At 53.5% G+C, this 16,417-nt stretch overlaps 1 protein-coding gene across 16 annotated transcripts in view; it reads right to left on the bottom strand.

Moving 5' to 3' along the window:
* The window catches only part of FGFR2 (fibroblast growth factor receptor 2), a 97,009-nt gene that overhangs the window by 69,348 nt on the left and 11,244 nt on the right, over positions 1–16,417 (bottom strand). For 7 of the 16 annotated variants that reach the window (XM_045191334.3, XM_045191335.3, XM_053922157.2 and 4 more), the window contains 2 exons: positions 2,306–2,572; positions 1,363–1,440 (listed from right to left, as the gene is read on the bottom strand). The exons of 4 other annotated variants lie outside the window; for them this stretch is intronic. In XM_045191334.3, coding sequence (XP_045047269.2) covers positions 1,363–1,440; positions 2,306–2,572 — 345 coding nt within the window. The remainder of the gene's footprint in view (positions 1–1,362; positions 1,441–2,305; positions 2,573–16,417) is intronic. 5 more of the 16 variants (XM_045191337.3, XM_024555529.4, XM_053922159.2 and 2 more) reach the window with 1 other exon arrangement.

The following is a 16,417-nucleotide window of genomic DNA, read 5'->3' as shown; positions in this document are numbered from 1 at the left end:
TTCATTTCTCCTAAGTTCTCATGGATGCATGCCAGTGAACCAAGCCCCAAGCTGTCTCCTGCCAGAAGGTAAAGACTACACAAACCAAAACATCTCCCTTCTTGACCAAGCTGCTAGGTCCTAGGAGACTCGGGGACAAATCCAATTCCCAGTAAGAAACACGTCACCGCAGGTGTTTGACAGGATCGACTTTCTCTTCTTCCTCCTAAAAACCCCGGGCCAATGTTAATAACTAGGTGTCTTTATTATGTAGGCCGTGTTCACACATATTTAACTGACTAAAATCCTTTTAGTCAGAGAAAACGTAGAATCCAAATCTAAGCAACAGACGCCAGTGGCTAGCACATCACTTTGGGGCCACTCTAGCCAGGTTATTGGAAAATACAACTAACTCTCTATATTATCTTCTTTACTGAACGTACACTCACAGATATTTTTCTGAGTATTGTACAGATATGAACGCATCTAATCCCCATAACAACCCATCAGATATTGTTATTATTCCCAATTTACAGTTGAACTGAGGCACAGACATTAAATGACTTGCCCAAGGTCACCCAACTTGGAAGTGGTGGCAGGATTTGAACTCAGGCTCAAATCCGTAGCTGCTGCCAGTTCCGAGGAGCCGTTCTTACTCCTCAAGTAAAGGCCACCTATGTGTCTATGCTTGGTATTTGCTGCCCTTAAATAAGCAAACAGCACTCGTGGGCCCCCTTTCTGTCGGCCAGGTAAGGCACACTTTCCTTATTTCTGCTCAGCAGGCGGTAGTATGTTGAAAGCCATGGCTTCTCACCCTCACACCACCCAGGTCCTTCTTGGTCGTGGGACCATCCTCTACATCATAGGATGTTTTAGCAACCCCTCTGGCCTCCACCCACAAGACGCCACTAGCATCCCCACCCCTGTTATGACAATCAAACATGGCCCAATGTCCCCCAGGAAGAATGGTCCGATGTGTCCCAGAGGAGGGAGAAGAATCCCCTCCCACCAGCTGAGAATCACTGGGGTGAGTGTAGCGCCACCCTTGGTTACAGAGAAAACCAGGATGTTATGGGGTTCTGCCACGCCCCCAAATAGTGAGAAACCACAGGGAAAGAGAAAACCAAGGACAGAAAAGTCCTAAGTGCTTTCACAGGAGAGCGGCTTATTGACACGATAAGAAAGGACAGACAAACAGCAGTGGAGGGTATACAGTGACACTGGTTTATTCTCAGAATCGAAAGTCAGGGGAGCAGACACAGGGGAGAAAGGGGAGGGTCAAGGGCAGGGCCTCACGAAGAGTCGACAGGAAGACAGGTTAGAGGCAGGACTTCCCACCAAGCTCTCCTCTGGCGGGGACCTCCGGGGACGGCTGTTACTTACTCTTGTTGTTACTGTTCTCACTGACAAAATCCTCGAAGCCATCTGTGTCGTCCTCGTCGTCTCCGGAGGAGATGGCATCTGTACGCAAAAGAACATACCCGTGGTTGTGTGTTTGCCAAGCAGAAGGCTCCCAGCTCCTACCGCTCAGTCCTTCGGGGCGGCGGCACCCCGGAAACCCACACGCGACGCCGGAGACCGCATGCGGTTAGGATGGTCTCTGCGGTTTCAATTCTCTCTCCACGCTGACAGTTGGTCTATATTATGATTCTCGATGTTTTTGGCTTTCACACTATGTAAACACTCCATAAAACTGGATATACAGAAACTGGGTTTTAAGCTGCAAATGGTATTCAAGTCCCCAGCAAACTCGCAGGGTGAGTGCTATCCAAAGATTCTTTCCAGCAAAACCTTTCCGCACTTGGGGCCCCCTTCGAGGAAGGCGTCAGTCCCTAGAAAAACTCAGCCCTGGGTGGCCTTCTGACCGTTTACTAAGACTGTGAAAACAAAACTTACAACTTGGCCACCAAGAAGGGGGCCTGTGCAGTCCCCCTTAACCGCATGAGAGAAGAATCCAGGAGAGAAACTCAGTTTTAATAAAAAGGAATCCAAAATCCTCAGCATCCAAATTTCAATCCTATGCTCTAAATGCCATGGGTGCCAGTGGTATGGGGGGGGGCTGGAAATGCGTTTTTCTTATAGAAAAGTGTGCTGTCTTTCTTGAAAGTATTATTTGCATATGAGAATCCTGTCATCTTTAATGACCAGCCTCCCTGATACACCAGGTCCCAAGGAAGAACTTCCAAAGCAGATAAATAACAGACTGTGAAGCTCTGTGCCTGACACCCGATGAGCAGGTCCCACTAGGAATTCACCTGCCCGGTAAAGTGCGACCCAGAAAGCAGCTACAGAGAAGAGAGAGCAGAGGGCTCGCAGGCCAACTCACCTGTGACATTCACCATGAAGTAGACAGCCTCACTGTCTACAGTCCTAGCAGCAGTACAAGCATAGAGGCCGGAGTCTCTAGGCGTGGCACCTTTTATCTGCAAGTACTCCCCAATAAGCACTGTCCTATTGTCGGGCCCCAAGTGTACCCCATCCTTAGTCCAACTGATCATGGCAGCGTCTCCCAGCTGGCAGCGCAACTCTAGCGACTCCCCGGGCGCGGCCACGAAAACTTCCGGTTGGGAGATTTGGTATTTGGTTGGTGGCTCTGCAGAAAGGTGGGAGAGAGAAGATGGAGACAGATGGGAAGGAGGAGAAGGAGAGAACGTCCAACACAGGTCAGTGGAGGCCCCTGTATCCCCAGGAGAGCAGTTCTTGTTTGCAAATGGTCCCAGCAGGCTGGCCTCTTCCCCAAAACCCCCGCGACCCCAGGAAGCCAGGAGTGGCCCTCGGGCACAGAGCTGAGTGTCGGAAACAGGAACCAGAGGAAGCCCCCAGCAGAAGCGGCCCCACTGAGTTACCCCACACTGGAGGGCTTTAACCACAACCCCAGGACCCCGCAGGGAAGGCTACAACTGTACAAGAAAACTTATAAGTCAATTGCCGGGCCAAAGCCTGCCTTCAAGGACCTGCAACGCAATCCTGGAGAAATTCCCTCAGTACGGAATTTTTTACGTGTCAGACGTGCGTTTTACAAACTTTTTCATTCAACGTGACTGTATGACTGTGTCCACACAGGCACGCACACACCGACTTACTGTTTGCCTGTCGTCACAAAGCCAGGCTTCCTAAAATGCGTCCGACCCAAAACCAGCGGGTCCTTCCACAAAACCGCCGCCTGAGTTTCCGTGAGCTCGCAGGCTCGGAGCAGAGCTTTGCTGGACCGAAGACTGAATTCTGTGCCAGGTGAGCTGGGGCAAGCCATTTTTTTTTTAACATGACAAAAACCTAGAGCCCGTAACACCAGAAACAAAATGAAAAATGCCCCAGACAGCAGGGAGGCGGTCTCCATGGTGCGTAGTCGGACCCTGAAACAAATCCCCCAAGAGCACTGCACTCCGACACCACCCCCCCACACCGTTAAAGGTTCGGTCCTGCCCACCTCCACCACACACCCTGGGTTCCAGCCCCCTCAGGCCTCTGCCTTTGTCCCTTTACGGCTACTGCTTCCTTCCCTGCCTCCCTGCTAAATAAACCCATTTCATCCTCCAAAGCCCAAATCCCTCAATCCGTCCTGGTAAGGCTTGCTACCAGTCACCCTGACCCAGAGGGAGGTGGATCACCACCTCCCTGTCACTGAGGAGACACCAAGGCCCAGGAGGGAGGGAGGGCTCAGGTCTAGTGGCCATCTTTGTGCCCCGCCCTGCCCCTCCCTCTCCCGGGGTCGTCCCTGGGGGACACGTTGAACACAACCCCAGTCCACAGGTATGCAAGGCAGGATGACACTGTGCACCCTCTGTGCGCAGACAGAAGGGACCAGGAACCTTTAAGGGGAACAGCCAGAGCCGCTGGCTGGGACCCACGCGAGTCCATGAGTCAACGGGCTCTCAGTCCTGCGGGTGAGAATTGTGAATGGCACCTGAAGTCCCAGGTCTGGAAAGCACAAAGGCTTCCCGCGTCTGGGACGGCTCCAAATCTGGGCAACATCCCAGCTGTTTGTCCTTTGAGTGTGGTCTGCACAAATCTCCCAAATAAGATGGAAACAAAGCCGCTTCGTGTCTCAGCCCCACTGTTGAAGGAACAGCGAGGGCTGCACACCCCTGATGCTAGAATCACTCCTGACCACCGCCATCCAGAGCTGACACGGGACGGCCAGGGCTCCCCAAAGGGGCACCTCCAAAGGCATACACCCCAAGAAGGGCCAGGTGTGGAAGAGAATGTGAACATAAAGCAATAACCCCAACGAAAGGGAGAAAAGAGAAGTCAAATTTAACATGGACCCACATGCCCCCAAACAAGGGCAGAAAGCCCAACAGACAGGCAGGTTAAGCTTCAAGTTTGTTTTTTCTCATTGAGCAATTATTTACTGAACACCCATTATGAGCCACACCTTATTCTGGATGCTCAGGCAGCAACCAGGAACAAAAATAGCCCCTGCACTTAACAGTCCCTGCAATTAAAGTCGAGGAACTTTAATTCCACTGGGGGGAGGGGAGCAGACCGTAAATATAAAATCTGCAAAAAATAGAAGGTACGTGAGGCGGTCGTGTAAGTGTCAGGTAGAACACAGCAAGACGGCAGCGCCCCTGGAGAAGGCGGGGGAGGGCCCCTTCCAGAAGCGGAGCTGGCAAACCGCACCCGCCCCGACGGGCACACAGCCACGCTCATTTGTTTCCCTAATGAAAATTGTCTGTGGTCATTGTGCCGGGCTGCTGTTGCTTTACCGTGGCAGAGTGGAGCAGCTGCTTACAAAGGCCTCAAATATTTAGGGTCTTGCTCTTTACAGAAAGTTTGCCAGCTTCCCCATTGGATGGGCAGGGAAGGCTTCGCCAAAGAGAAATGAGGGGCAAAGTGCCCTTCAAAGGATGTTGCTGGGAACTCAGTTGGAAGGTCCTCAGGCCACGACCCCCGAGGCTGTTTACGTCCTGATGCAACTGAACTGAGCAACTAACAGATATCTTTGAACTCTGGGTACTGGGCGGCAAAGGGAAAGGAAAAGAAAAACGGGGACAAAGGGCAGGAGACAGAGGGGGTGGGGAATGACCCCAAATCTCAGACCATCTCCCAGCATCCCTGAGTCACAGATTCATACAATGTCAGAAGTGACGAGGCCCCAAAGGCCACCTGGTCCAACCATTTCAATAGCTGGCTCAAGCAAAGATCAGATGTCATTTGGGTCCCCCGATTCCAACAAGTAATTATGGAAAAGCACCCACAATGTTAGAATGAATTTACGATAATTAGCCTGGGTCATAAAATAACACTTATTAAAACTACATCATGTGATTACAAGTCACCGAGAATGTTATGGCATCTGCTTTCCTCTGAGTCAGAATTGGTCAGCAAGCCATTGCTGAGCAAGGAAGCAGGTGGACACGCATAGCAACACTTCTCTCCCTTACAGCAGAGACAGGGAGCCGCGCCACCAACCTGCCTCCATCCCGCCTTGGAGAAGGAGAAGCCGTGCCCTCGCGTCAGGGAGAGGTACAGGAATGCGCTACGATTGTTTAAAAAGGAGAAGAGAAGCAAGACACTTGAAATTATAGAGCAGGAAAGTCTCTCCCGACAAAGGTGGAATTGTGATTTCTCTGATTTTAAAGAAAACCATTTGATGAGAATCTCCTCCTGCACCTGAAGCAGGTAAACCACCAAGTCTTGCTGAAACCATGTGCCTGAGACGCTGGGCCAGCATGGCCAAGAGGACAGCAGCCCCTGCAGAGTGAAGAAGGTGGGGGGCAGGACCACGTCTTTTTTTTTTTTTAATTTAAAGACTTTATTTATTTTAGAGAGAGGAGAAGGGAGGGAGGAAGAGAGGGAGGGAAACATAGATCAGCTGCCTCTAGCACACCTTCAGCGGGCATCTGGCCTGCAACCCAGGCATGTGCCCTGACTGGGAATCAGACCTGTGACCTTTTGGTTTGCAGGCCAGCTCTCAATCCACTGAGCCACACCGCCCAGGGTTGGGACCACATCTTGTAAGAACCCAACTAGCCAACCAACACGAACCTGATCTTCCAACCTAGACCTCACTGGGCCCATGAGAGTCACTATCACTGTCGTTCTTCCAGGCTGAAGATGCTCACCATGACCTTGAATGACACTCCTTTCAGAGGACAACCAGGGAATACTTGGATTTGTCCACCCACAGACACAATGTTCCTGGTGGGCTCCCATCTCGATGGCCTGGTAAGCGGACTTGATGCGCTAAAATGGTTTTTATTTCCAGTAAAACCAGGTCAAAACTGTTACCTAGTTCTCCAACTAGAAAGATAAGCCTCAAGGACAGTAAATAATTCCCCAAAATATATCAGTAAGAGAATGATGTTCCTTGGCAAAACTGAGCCAGTAACTGCTGCTGCGGTGAATTCAGAAAGCGTACGCTCGCCCCTCGCCTAAGTGACCATTTCACAAAAGGCTTATCTGGGGGTCAGCGGTGTTCTTGGTGAGCCCAGCAGAAAGAACCCCGCAACAACACCATGCCTCTTAGGAGGACTTCAAGGGCATCTTGGGGGAAGATGGCCGTTGAAAGCAACAGAAAGGAGGGGACGGGAGAAGAAAAGGGAGAGAGAGAGTCAGGAAAGGCAGGTGGGGTGCATAGGGGGAGGGGCAGAATGCCACCACAGTCCCCTCCAACACCACCCAAACTGCAGGTTCCCGACTCAAGGACAACTTAGGCCACGGTGCCAAGAACACATGCATGGCCTGGAACCTGAACAGCTCAGGGGAGACAGTTTTGTCCCTGCCCACTCCCAGGGCGGCCATTCAGAGCTCTGGTTTCTCTTCCGCACCTGAATCCTTCAGGTGACGTCCCTGCCCACTCCCAGCCTATGCAGCGGATTTCCCTGCCACCGCGCCAAGACGAAGCGCCGGCCCCCTCTGACATCAGCGATGCTGCGATGCTCTGTCTGCCTGACCCAGCAGCCTCCCTGACTTTGACGGCCTCCCCTCCACTGGGGCGCCCCACCTGCTACGTAAAAGATGACAGTGGACACAGAGTGAAGTGCTCCCTGGGAGATTTAAGTAATGCCTTTTACAGCATTAATTAACATTTCCTGGATTTACTTTTTTCTGGTGCCATGGCATGCTTTTAACCTTTCCAGTGCGGGGAAGCGGGGAGAAACCCCCCAGGAGCGCACCTTCTGACAATTCCCTCAGCCCTTCTTGCACAAGGAGGGAAGATTCCAGAAGCCACCTTGCTACACAGCAAATGCTCTTTCCAAGGCTTCCACAGACAGACGGAAAACACGTTCCTACGTACCTTTCATGCTATGAATTGAAATTTGAAAAGAAGCGGAGAAGCCGGAACACACACACACACACACACACACAGTAGCGCTGGACATTTGTCACTGTTACCTAAGATGGCTAAACAAGTCCCTTCGGGGATCAGGGTAGAAGAGGTCATGACCTCATGTCTTGGAGTGATGTCACGCTGATGTCACTAGCTACAGGCTGCACGGATCTTCCTCTGCGTGAATAAACACAGGGAAACAAATCCTTGCCGCGTGTGAGCAGAACTCGAGTGACACCCAGAAGGCGGCAGCTCATGTGACTTCACTGCACACGCCCCGCTAAGCGTGAACGCCTCACCAGTGTCACCCCGAGACTACCGCAGCGCTGGGGAGAAGGCTGGAGCAGTAAGCTCTTTCAGGTAACACTTTCTGTTGCCAAGCCAGCGACAGCAGTACTTCACACTGTCACTTTTTATAACGTTTGCCCATAAACTTTTCCCGTGTGGTTTTTGAAATGGCGCCCAAATGCAAACAGAGAACAGATGGGAAACCCGCGTCCGGCCTGTCCAATCGTTTCGAGGGGAGCGGACGACAGGTTCACACTGTTAGGGATTAAAAGGCAGTTTCTGCCAGTGGGACAATTCTCTGTCTGCATCGCATTTCACAAGTTAAGCCTTTTCTGGGCGTTCCTCGGGACGGTGTCTTTTCAAATGTCAAGGTTAATCACAGCTAAGAAATGGGGACCCCAGCTTCAAGGGTGGACTGGGGTCACCCCCAGAACGCATCCCTGGAGGTACCTCCCTCTCAGAAAGTCAGGGGTGTTCAAGCCCTCAATACATTCCTGCGGAAAGGGGAAGAAAGGGAGAAAGTGATAGAAATCCAGAGAGAGATTCCTAGCGAGGATGGGGTGGGGGAGAGGCGGGTTGGGAGGGGAGAGGGGGTGAGGGGGAGACTCCAGGCAGGTGCAAGTGCAGCCGAGGTCCGTCCTGGTAGGGGCATGGGGTGAGCCTGGGGCTCTCGGCACAGCCGGGGCTCCCACGGGAACTCTAGCTGAGCATTTTGGGCAGGGGCTATAAGGTAGCCTCGGTTTCCCGGCGCCTCCCTGATCTTCTGCCACCCGGTGCAGGAGAAGTAAACAGCGCCGCTATGGGGCTGCCCGTGTCCTGACAGAAGAAACACAGGATGAAGCTGCCAATGTCACTGCAATGTCACAGTACGTGAAACCCATGGCAAGGAAGTGGTGGTGGTTCCTGTCCGCTCCGGGGAACCTGGACTCACCCTCCTGGTCTTCGAGGTGGCCTGCGGTGGCCACGCCACAGTCCTGCTAAGAACTTTTCAACTGGCCGGCACCCAATTTTCTGTCCATGGGAGTGGAATACAGACCTCTCACGTACATGGCACCCCTGAAATCGAGGGAGTCTGGATGGACAGACAGACAGACAGCCAACCGGCATTACAGCAGCCTGTCAATGTCTTACAACATCGGGGCTTTGGGAAGAGAGAAACCCCCACGTTCCACGGGCACGTTTCGGCCTAGCTGGCATCAAAACTTGCCAACAGAAAGAGAGAAAGCTAAGGAGGTGCCCACGATCACGTCGGCAGGGACAGCCCCCGCGTGCTCGAGCTCAGGGGCTCTGCAGACACACAGGGCAGTGGAGGCGGAGGCAGAGCTGGCGGCTGCAGCCCGGGCATCTGCAAAGCTCCCCCTCTACAAGAACAGACTTGCAGGAGGAAGAACCCTCACATCAAATGGAGGCCTTATAAGGCATAGGTACTACTTGTTCCTCAGACTCCACGCAATATAAAAGATGAAAGGTCTGTACCTCGAGCGATACTGCCAGCAGAAGGACGGGGACCAGAGAAAGTCAGAGCAATGGAACGCAGGTCAGCGAGCGGGCTGAGCGGCTGCAGCTCTCGCTCCCCAACCAAGCGTCAGGGTGCCCTGTGGATACATGTCGGGACTTAAACCCCCCTCGTCCGGATCACGGCCACCTCTGCCACGGTAGCCTGACTGTTCCTGAAACGCCAGACTGGCTCCCATGCCTGGTGACTGGGTGGAATTAATGGCTGACGCTTCCAATATGGTAACCATTACAAATTACATATGTAGGCACACCCATCATATAATTCAGGTCTGTCTTTGAGAAACATGGCAAACAGCTCTTCAGGCTTGAAGAGAGAAAATAAAAATGTAGGAATAGTGTCGTGCCGAAGAACACACTCATTTGGGCGGGGGTCACCAAATAGTCAGGCCCTGTTTGGTCAGCAGCCCGCTCCCTGATTCTGATGTTTTCGGCTGTTAGTTGCTGTGTTCTCCAAAAGGGCAGGGGCGGGGGGGTGGGTGGAGACACAGTGAGAGGGAGGAGGGAGAGTGAGAAGAGGAGGGCAGGTTCCCTCCCTGGTCGCAATACTGGCATCAAACACTCAAATTCACAAGAGCAAAATTCCCACGGGACCACCAGGACGCAGGGAGCGAGAGAGCGCCGACTGCATAAATCCCTCGATGTTCCTCACTTTGCTTGAGCAAGAACTTCAAAATTGACCCCTTTGTTTGTAACGCATTTCCCAAAGAGACGGGCCATGAGAGGACCTGGGGCCCAGGACGCAGAACGTGGCGCTGAAAGTTCCATCAGAGGGGCCCCTGCCCCCAGGTGCACAATGAGGGGCCTAGCTGCTTGGCCGCCCCTTCATTCCTCCAGGCCTGAGCCTCCTGCCTTCTAGAAACACAATCGCCAGACAGGGAGGAGGAAGCTGGCAGTTCTCAGATCTTCAGGGCATCCTATGGGACACTGTCCTAGGGGACACCTCCTCATCAGAAAGGCGGCCCTGCCGACCTACAGGGGCCACTGGGAATCTCTTTTGGTACCCCAAGCAGGAAGGGAGTTGGGGGGTGGGGTTTGGGCCTCACAAGGAGTCCAAGGAAGGAAGAGGATTTGCCTTGACCTTTATCAACAGTCTTCAAGGTCAAGGGTAGCCTTGCGGAGGTGACTGAATACAGGCGATCTCTGGTTCTGAAAAGCTGACCCTCTGCCTCAAGATCACTCGCGCCCCGTGAGCTCGATGGCAGCGCTCTGCTGCCCACACTGTGGTCAGCCGCTCGTCTCGACAGACGCTGCTTCGATTCCCAAAGCTGTTCCCTGAGCCCTTCATGGACACAAGCGCTAGGACTCCAGGCTCACTTCGGTCCCCTCCCTGTTGACCCTTCCAAAAAGGCCAGGACAGGCTGGGATGTCAGAAGCATACACTTAGAACAGACCCAAGTCCCAAAGGTGCCACGTACAAATTGTGTGACCTGGGACAAGCCCCTCAACCTTCTAATCATGTCATAGCTCTTCACCTGCAAGCCAGGGGCAGTAATAAACGAGATTGCTCACAGAAAGCACCCAGCACACAGATCAGCCATCAGGAGGCCTCCTGGCTGAGACCGTCAGTCCTCAGCTGAAGCAGGCTCAGCACAGGAGAAAGCAAAGCCAACCGGCAAGGCCTTCTCTACGTGGAAAGATGGAGTGTCAGGCAACAGGAACCTTCTGTTCTAGAGCCTCACCGTGGAGTTTAGTGCTTAACTACCTGGTGTCATTCTCTTTTCGGGGCGGGGTGGGGGGGAGCATTACAAACAGGGGCGAATCCTGGAGGTCTCGTTGCCCCTCTGGGCACCTCCTTGCCTGTCCAGTATCTGTGGACATGCGCAGAACTCCACCCCAGCTTCCAGTCCTTTCCCTGAGCACTGCTCTCCTCCTCCATCCCTGCAGCTTCCCCACCCGCCCCTTGTCAATGCCACTCAAGCCCCTGCTTGCAGGTTCATTTTCTACCTGCCCCAGGGGACGTATCACCTGGATGTCTACAGAGAGTCTTATCCAAAACAAGCAAGAGACCTTCAACCTCCTCCCCCTCCTCCTCCTCTGGCCTCTTGCTGGAGTCAGCACAAAATATATCCATCCAAGCTACCAGCAGGCTCTAATGCCCCCTCTTTTCCCTCTTGCCTAACATCGCGTCCGTCCACACATCCGGGCCCCGATTAATTCTACCTCTGAAGCAGCTCTCAAAAGCAAGCAAGGGCAGGGTCTACTGTCTGCTCCAGACCTCCACCATCTCGCCCAATGACCTCCACAAGCCCCATGGGTCCACCATGGGCCACCAGAGTGGTCCACCATTCACTGCTGGAAAGTGAATCTAACCTCTACTTTAAAAAAAAAAAAAAAAAGGAAAGGAAAGAAGAGAAAAGGGCACAGACCCCTGCACGTGCTGGCAGGGTACAACCCAGGAGCATTGCCCACACTAAGGCCTTGGTTGCTGCTGGCCCCAGATCCGCCCCCACCCTCTCTCCCTCACATCCCGGGTTTGCCTGTCCACACAAACACTATTCCCTCTCCCCGCACCTCCTGTTCCGATACTCCCTGCCTGGCAGGCTCCTATTCAGCCTTCAAAACCCAGCTCAAATATCGCCTCCTCTGTGAAACTTCCTGATTCCCATCTCTAAGACACCTCGGTCCCTGTCTCTCCATCCAGTACATATACAACCAAATCCAGTCTTCTTCCCTCACCTGCCTATTTATTCCAACTGAGGGCTTCCTCAGGGGGCAGGGGGTGGGGGGGAATCCATACCGCACTCTCAGGCTTTATTTTGCATAAAGACCACCTGGCCAGTTTGTCAAAACTGTCCTGGTGCCACTTCCGAAGTTTCTGGGCCGGCAGCAGTGGGGTGGGGTCCAGGGTGCTGGCGTTTCCACAAGTCCCCAGATAATGCTGATGGCACCGGTTCAAGGGCCACATTGTTTGAAGGTCAGCGGCAGCATCCAAGGACAAGAGTCTGTGATGAACCCCGTCAACCTGGGTGGCCCCTTCACATCGCTGAACCTCAGAGTCCTGGTTTACAGAACAGGAAAACACCGGGGGGGGGGGGGGGGGGGGGGGACACTAGCCTACTTCCAGTCAAGGTCACCACAAGGATGAGCCCACAGGCTCCCTGGGAAGGCCTTTGTCAACCTTAAAGTGGGAGATACATCTGAGAGGAAGCACCCTTCCAGGGTCACTTCCGCCAGGGTCCCCCGCCTGCCTGCAGCTCAGCCCGGGCCAGGGCGGGCTACAGATTAATACTAAGTGATCAGCTGACTGTTTTTCCCCAACCACATGGGAACCTCAATTTGCATTCCTCTGACTTTAAAACATGGTTTTCTTTCAAATGAACAAGTCTGTCACATCCAATATATGCACGTTACCTAAGCGGAGATTTCTGGAATGTTCCCCAATGGAACTAAACATCCAAGGATCTTGTGAGACTCGCCATTACCAACACCCATGTACAGCACCTGTTTGACTACTTTACTAAGGAAAGAGGCCTGTGGCTTGTTAAATGCCATCTACTATTCACCCCTCCAGCAAATCTGAGATAGCATTTGGGGGGGGGGGGCATGTCAACCCCCAGAGATTTCCCCTGAGAGCAGGATGCCAGCAGGGCTCAGAGGCGACTTTGCACAGCCCCGCAGCATACAGGGAGTAAACCTGAGCACCAAACCCCAGAGGGGAGGTGGCCAAGAGGGAACCCCAGAGGGAAGGGGCCTCACACAGCCCACAAGCTTCAGGACCGGGATTCCAGCACGTGGGCTGCTCAGCCCGCTGTCCAGGAGTCGTGCCCCAAACCAGCAGTCTGACCACATTCCAGAAGCAAGTTTTCAGGGACCTTTCCACAGTTAGTGTCACCTGTGGCTCCTAGAAGCTGCTGCTGGGACCAGCTCGCCTCCCTAGTACTGGCATAAATAGTCAGCCCTGGCCAGTAGCTCAGCTGGTTGGAGCATCATCCCGATACGCCAAGGTTGCGGGTTCAGTCTCCCATGAGGGCACACTGAAAATCAACCAATGAATGCATAAATAAGTAGAACAACAGATCAATATCTATGGGTCTCTCTCTCCTGCTTCCTCTCTCTCTCTAAGTCAATAAACAGTCCACCAAGGATGTGTACTCAGTGGACACATTTCCCCTGTAACTCCCTCAAAGGTCAGACTGACGTCCAAACCCTTTTTAACATTTTCCCCAACCCTTGGAACCGGCCCCTCTTCAGTAAGAATTTTCTGAATAAATGAATACTTTTAAAGTAGCCCCGGGGACAAAAGAAAAGGGAAGGGGGGTTAGAGTTATGCCAGGAGGGCAAGGCTGCCTCCTGCTTTTTCAACTGGGGAACTTTGGGGCACATTGTTCAGCCCGTTTACTTAAAGGGCTAGGCCTTTCTTCTCTCTGCGGGACCCCGTCCCGACGCTCACTCAGAGCCGGCAGATGTGCCCCGACAGGTCCCCCAGCCGCATCACAGCCATTTGCAAATGAAGGGACAGCAGCTGGATGCTGAGAAACAGATGGCCCTCCTCATTTGAATGGGTTTGATCTGGCAGCTCAGGCCTCAGCGAGTTTGAGCCTGGCCACGTGCTCAGGCTGAAGGCCGCAGACGTGGCCTGAGGGGTCTTTAGCGAGCTGCTGGAACGACCTCTCGGAGAGGTTTCCCTGCATTGAGGGCAGGCAGAGGGGGCACCTTCCCAGCTGGCTCTGCCCTAAAGGGCCCAGAAAGGCAGGTCGAAGCCACGGGGATCGCTGTTCTCCCGGTGATTTGCAGAGAAAAGGAAAATTCCCCCTGGGGGAGTCCTGAGCCAGAGGACTGAATCCACATTAATTCAGGAAGTTCCAAATTAAGATAGGCGCCACCAGGGCTAACCTTTCCCCCCTGCCCTGGGCCCCCTTTTCTCCAAGAGGGAAAAGCTGCGAGAAACAAACAAACTTGGAAGAGCCCCTAGCTCTCAGCGGGGCCCCTTTCAAAACCCGCTTGAGGGGCTTCTGACCTGGGAGGGTCCTCCAGACTCCTGAGCATCTTGGTTGGCTTCCCGTGGACCTGGCGTGCCTGGCCACTCTGAGACCAGGACTGGGCACCCTCTTCTCCAGAGGGTCCCCAGGAGAGGCCTCCAAGAGGCGAGCTGAATCACTGTGTAGCCCAGGTCCACCTGGCTCCCCTGGCCACCCTGCTCTCAGACCACCTCCCTGGCCTGGCAAGAAACTGCTGCCCCAGGAGAGAGACGGTCAAGGAGGAGGCTGACATGGCACATGCAAGTGCGCGCTGCCCATGACCACCTGCTCTGCTGGCATACTGCTAAGGGCGGATGCCTCTCAGTAACAAGTGACAGCAGACTGCAGTGCCATTTCCCAAACTGGGCACACTGGGCACTGAGCAGCTGGTCTGGCTGGTGCTGACTAGGGCCGATGCAACGCGGTGAGTTTGCGGAAGTATCAAGGCAGGCGCCCACCTCCTTGAAGACCAGCTCCCTGGAGGCACCCATAAAAATTTTTAACATGGCACAGACGTCCCGCCCACCCAAGCCTGGCCTGGCCTACTTCTTCAGGCTTCTCTGACACCCCTCCCTCCTCTTCAGCACACTGACCTCCTTGGGGTTCCCTGAACCCCTGTATGAGACACACCATGTTCTTCCTTCATAGCACCTTCGCCTGGGATTGGAACTGGCCCTTGTGTCTGCAGCTATGTGACAAATGCCTGTGTCCCCCACTCAAGAGGACTGAGACTTCTTGGCTTGCTGTTCTATCCCCACAGGACCTGGCCCAAAGTAGGGTCTTGAAAACCTCACCTGGGGGAACAAACTCAAAGAAGCCACAGGAGTTGTCCTGCGGTCTGAACAGCATGCTGTGCCAAAGACCTCGTGGTCCCTGCCCATCTCTGGAAGCTGTCACCACAGCAGGACTGCGAGGTTAGGAGGGAAAGCTGCCCTGGCTCCTTCCAGCCAAACGTTCTACAGCGTCCCTCCACGCCGGCCCCCTGCGCAACACTGGTGACCCCTGGGTGTCTTCACTCACCGTGCCAGTGACCCAGGGCAAAGTTCACAGACTCAACCAGCTCCCTTCCCCCCACTGCCGCTAGTTAAAACCACCCTGTTTGCATTTTAAAAATTGTTTGGAGGAATTGTGGGCATTGCCCCTTCTGCCCTCTCATTCTTGGAATCTTCTTTCCCTTCCTTTTTTCTTGCCTACTCTCTGACACCAGAAAGGCCAGGTGTGCACTTGTCATCTCCGTGGCTCCAGGCTGCGGGAGCCCCAGGCACACGGGTCTGTGCAGGTGGGCCCGGGCACAATCGCAAATCAGAAATGCCAAGGGAAAAAGCTTGACATGGTATCAGAGGGACAATCAGAAAGGCTAAACTTTAGTAGGACCCAGGGCAAACCACCAGATGCAACCGGGACAAGGAAAAAGTGGGGGTGACCTGCCCGTGTTCCGAAGAGGTGGCTTATGAGCCAACAGCCAGAGACCCGGCCAGCCCTCCTGTCCTGAACTCGTGCCATGTGGCTGAGCCTGGGTCACTACAGGGGCCTCAGAGCAGTCTGCAGCACAGAGGACTGGCTTCTAACCAATCAGCTTCACACCACTGGAGCCTGTTCTAGAAGAATCACAAAGTGGTGATAATTGGAACGTTTTTATTGCCTGTGATGTTTCTTCAAACATCTTTAGGGGAACAGGGTGGCTATGCTGGGGGGGACAGGAATGACAGATTTAGGAAAGAGGGTCACAAAAGACCCTCCTGCTCAGGAAAGAGGAGGAGTCACACAGGAAACTTGTTGTACCAATAAATTCAGCCGAAGGCCTGGGCCCACACTCCCTGACTGTGGGGTCTTGAAGGAACCATGTCATCCCCAAGGGCCTCAGTGACCTTGCCCGTTAAAGGGGACTAGAAATCCCTGGGGTCGGCTGGAATAGTAAAATTAGAGATGGTACATGGCGAAGTACCTAGCACAGCGTCTGACACGGAACACACTTACCGTGTTTGCCGTGTATAATGCGCACCCACAGCTTTTGTGCGCATTATACACAGGATTATGATGCCCATAACTACACCCATGGTATGAGATCATTGTGTCCATGTATAATGCGCATCCTTATTTTTCCCCTCAAAAATTTGAGCAAAAAAGTGTGCATTATATACAGCAAAGTACGGTTATGAACGGTAAAGAGAGTTACCGTTGCCATCAGCCTCGTCCTCCCAAGAAACCCCCACGGGGGTACAGCAGCCCCTCCCTCAAGTACTGTGGGTCCTGGAACAATTTCCTTGACCTTCCTTCCATGCAGACTGGAAGCCCAGTTCTCTGTGCACATGAAAACGGCCAGCAGGCTGACCAGGGGAAGCCAGTCCCGGCAAAAATAGCAGGGACGATTGCCACATGCCATGGGGCACCCCTCACT

This window comes from Desmodus rotundus, chromosome 4, assembly GCF_022682495.2.
Source record: "Desmodus rotundus isolate HL8 chromosome 4, HLdesRot8A.1, whole genome shotgun sequence".
In the NCBI taxonomy this organism is placed as follows: domain Eukaryota; kingdom Metazoa; phylum Chordata; class Mammalia; order Chiroptera; family Phyllostomidae; genus Desmodus; species Desmodus rotundus.
The sequence above is the reverse complement of the archived record's forward strand: the minus strand, read 5'-3'. Positions and strand labels throughout refer to the sequence as shown.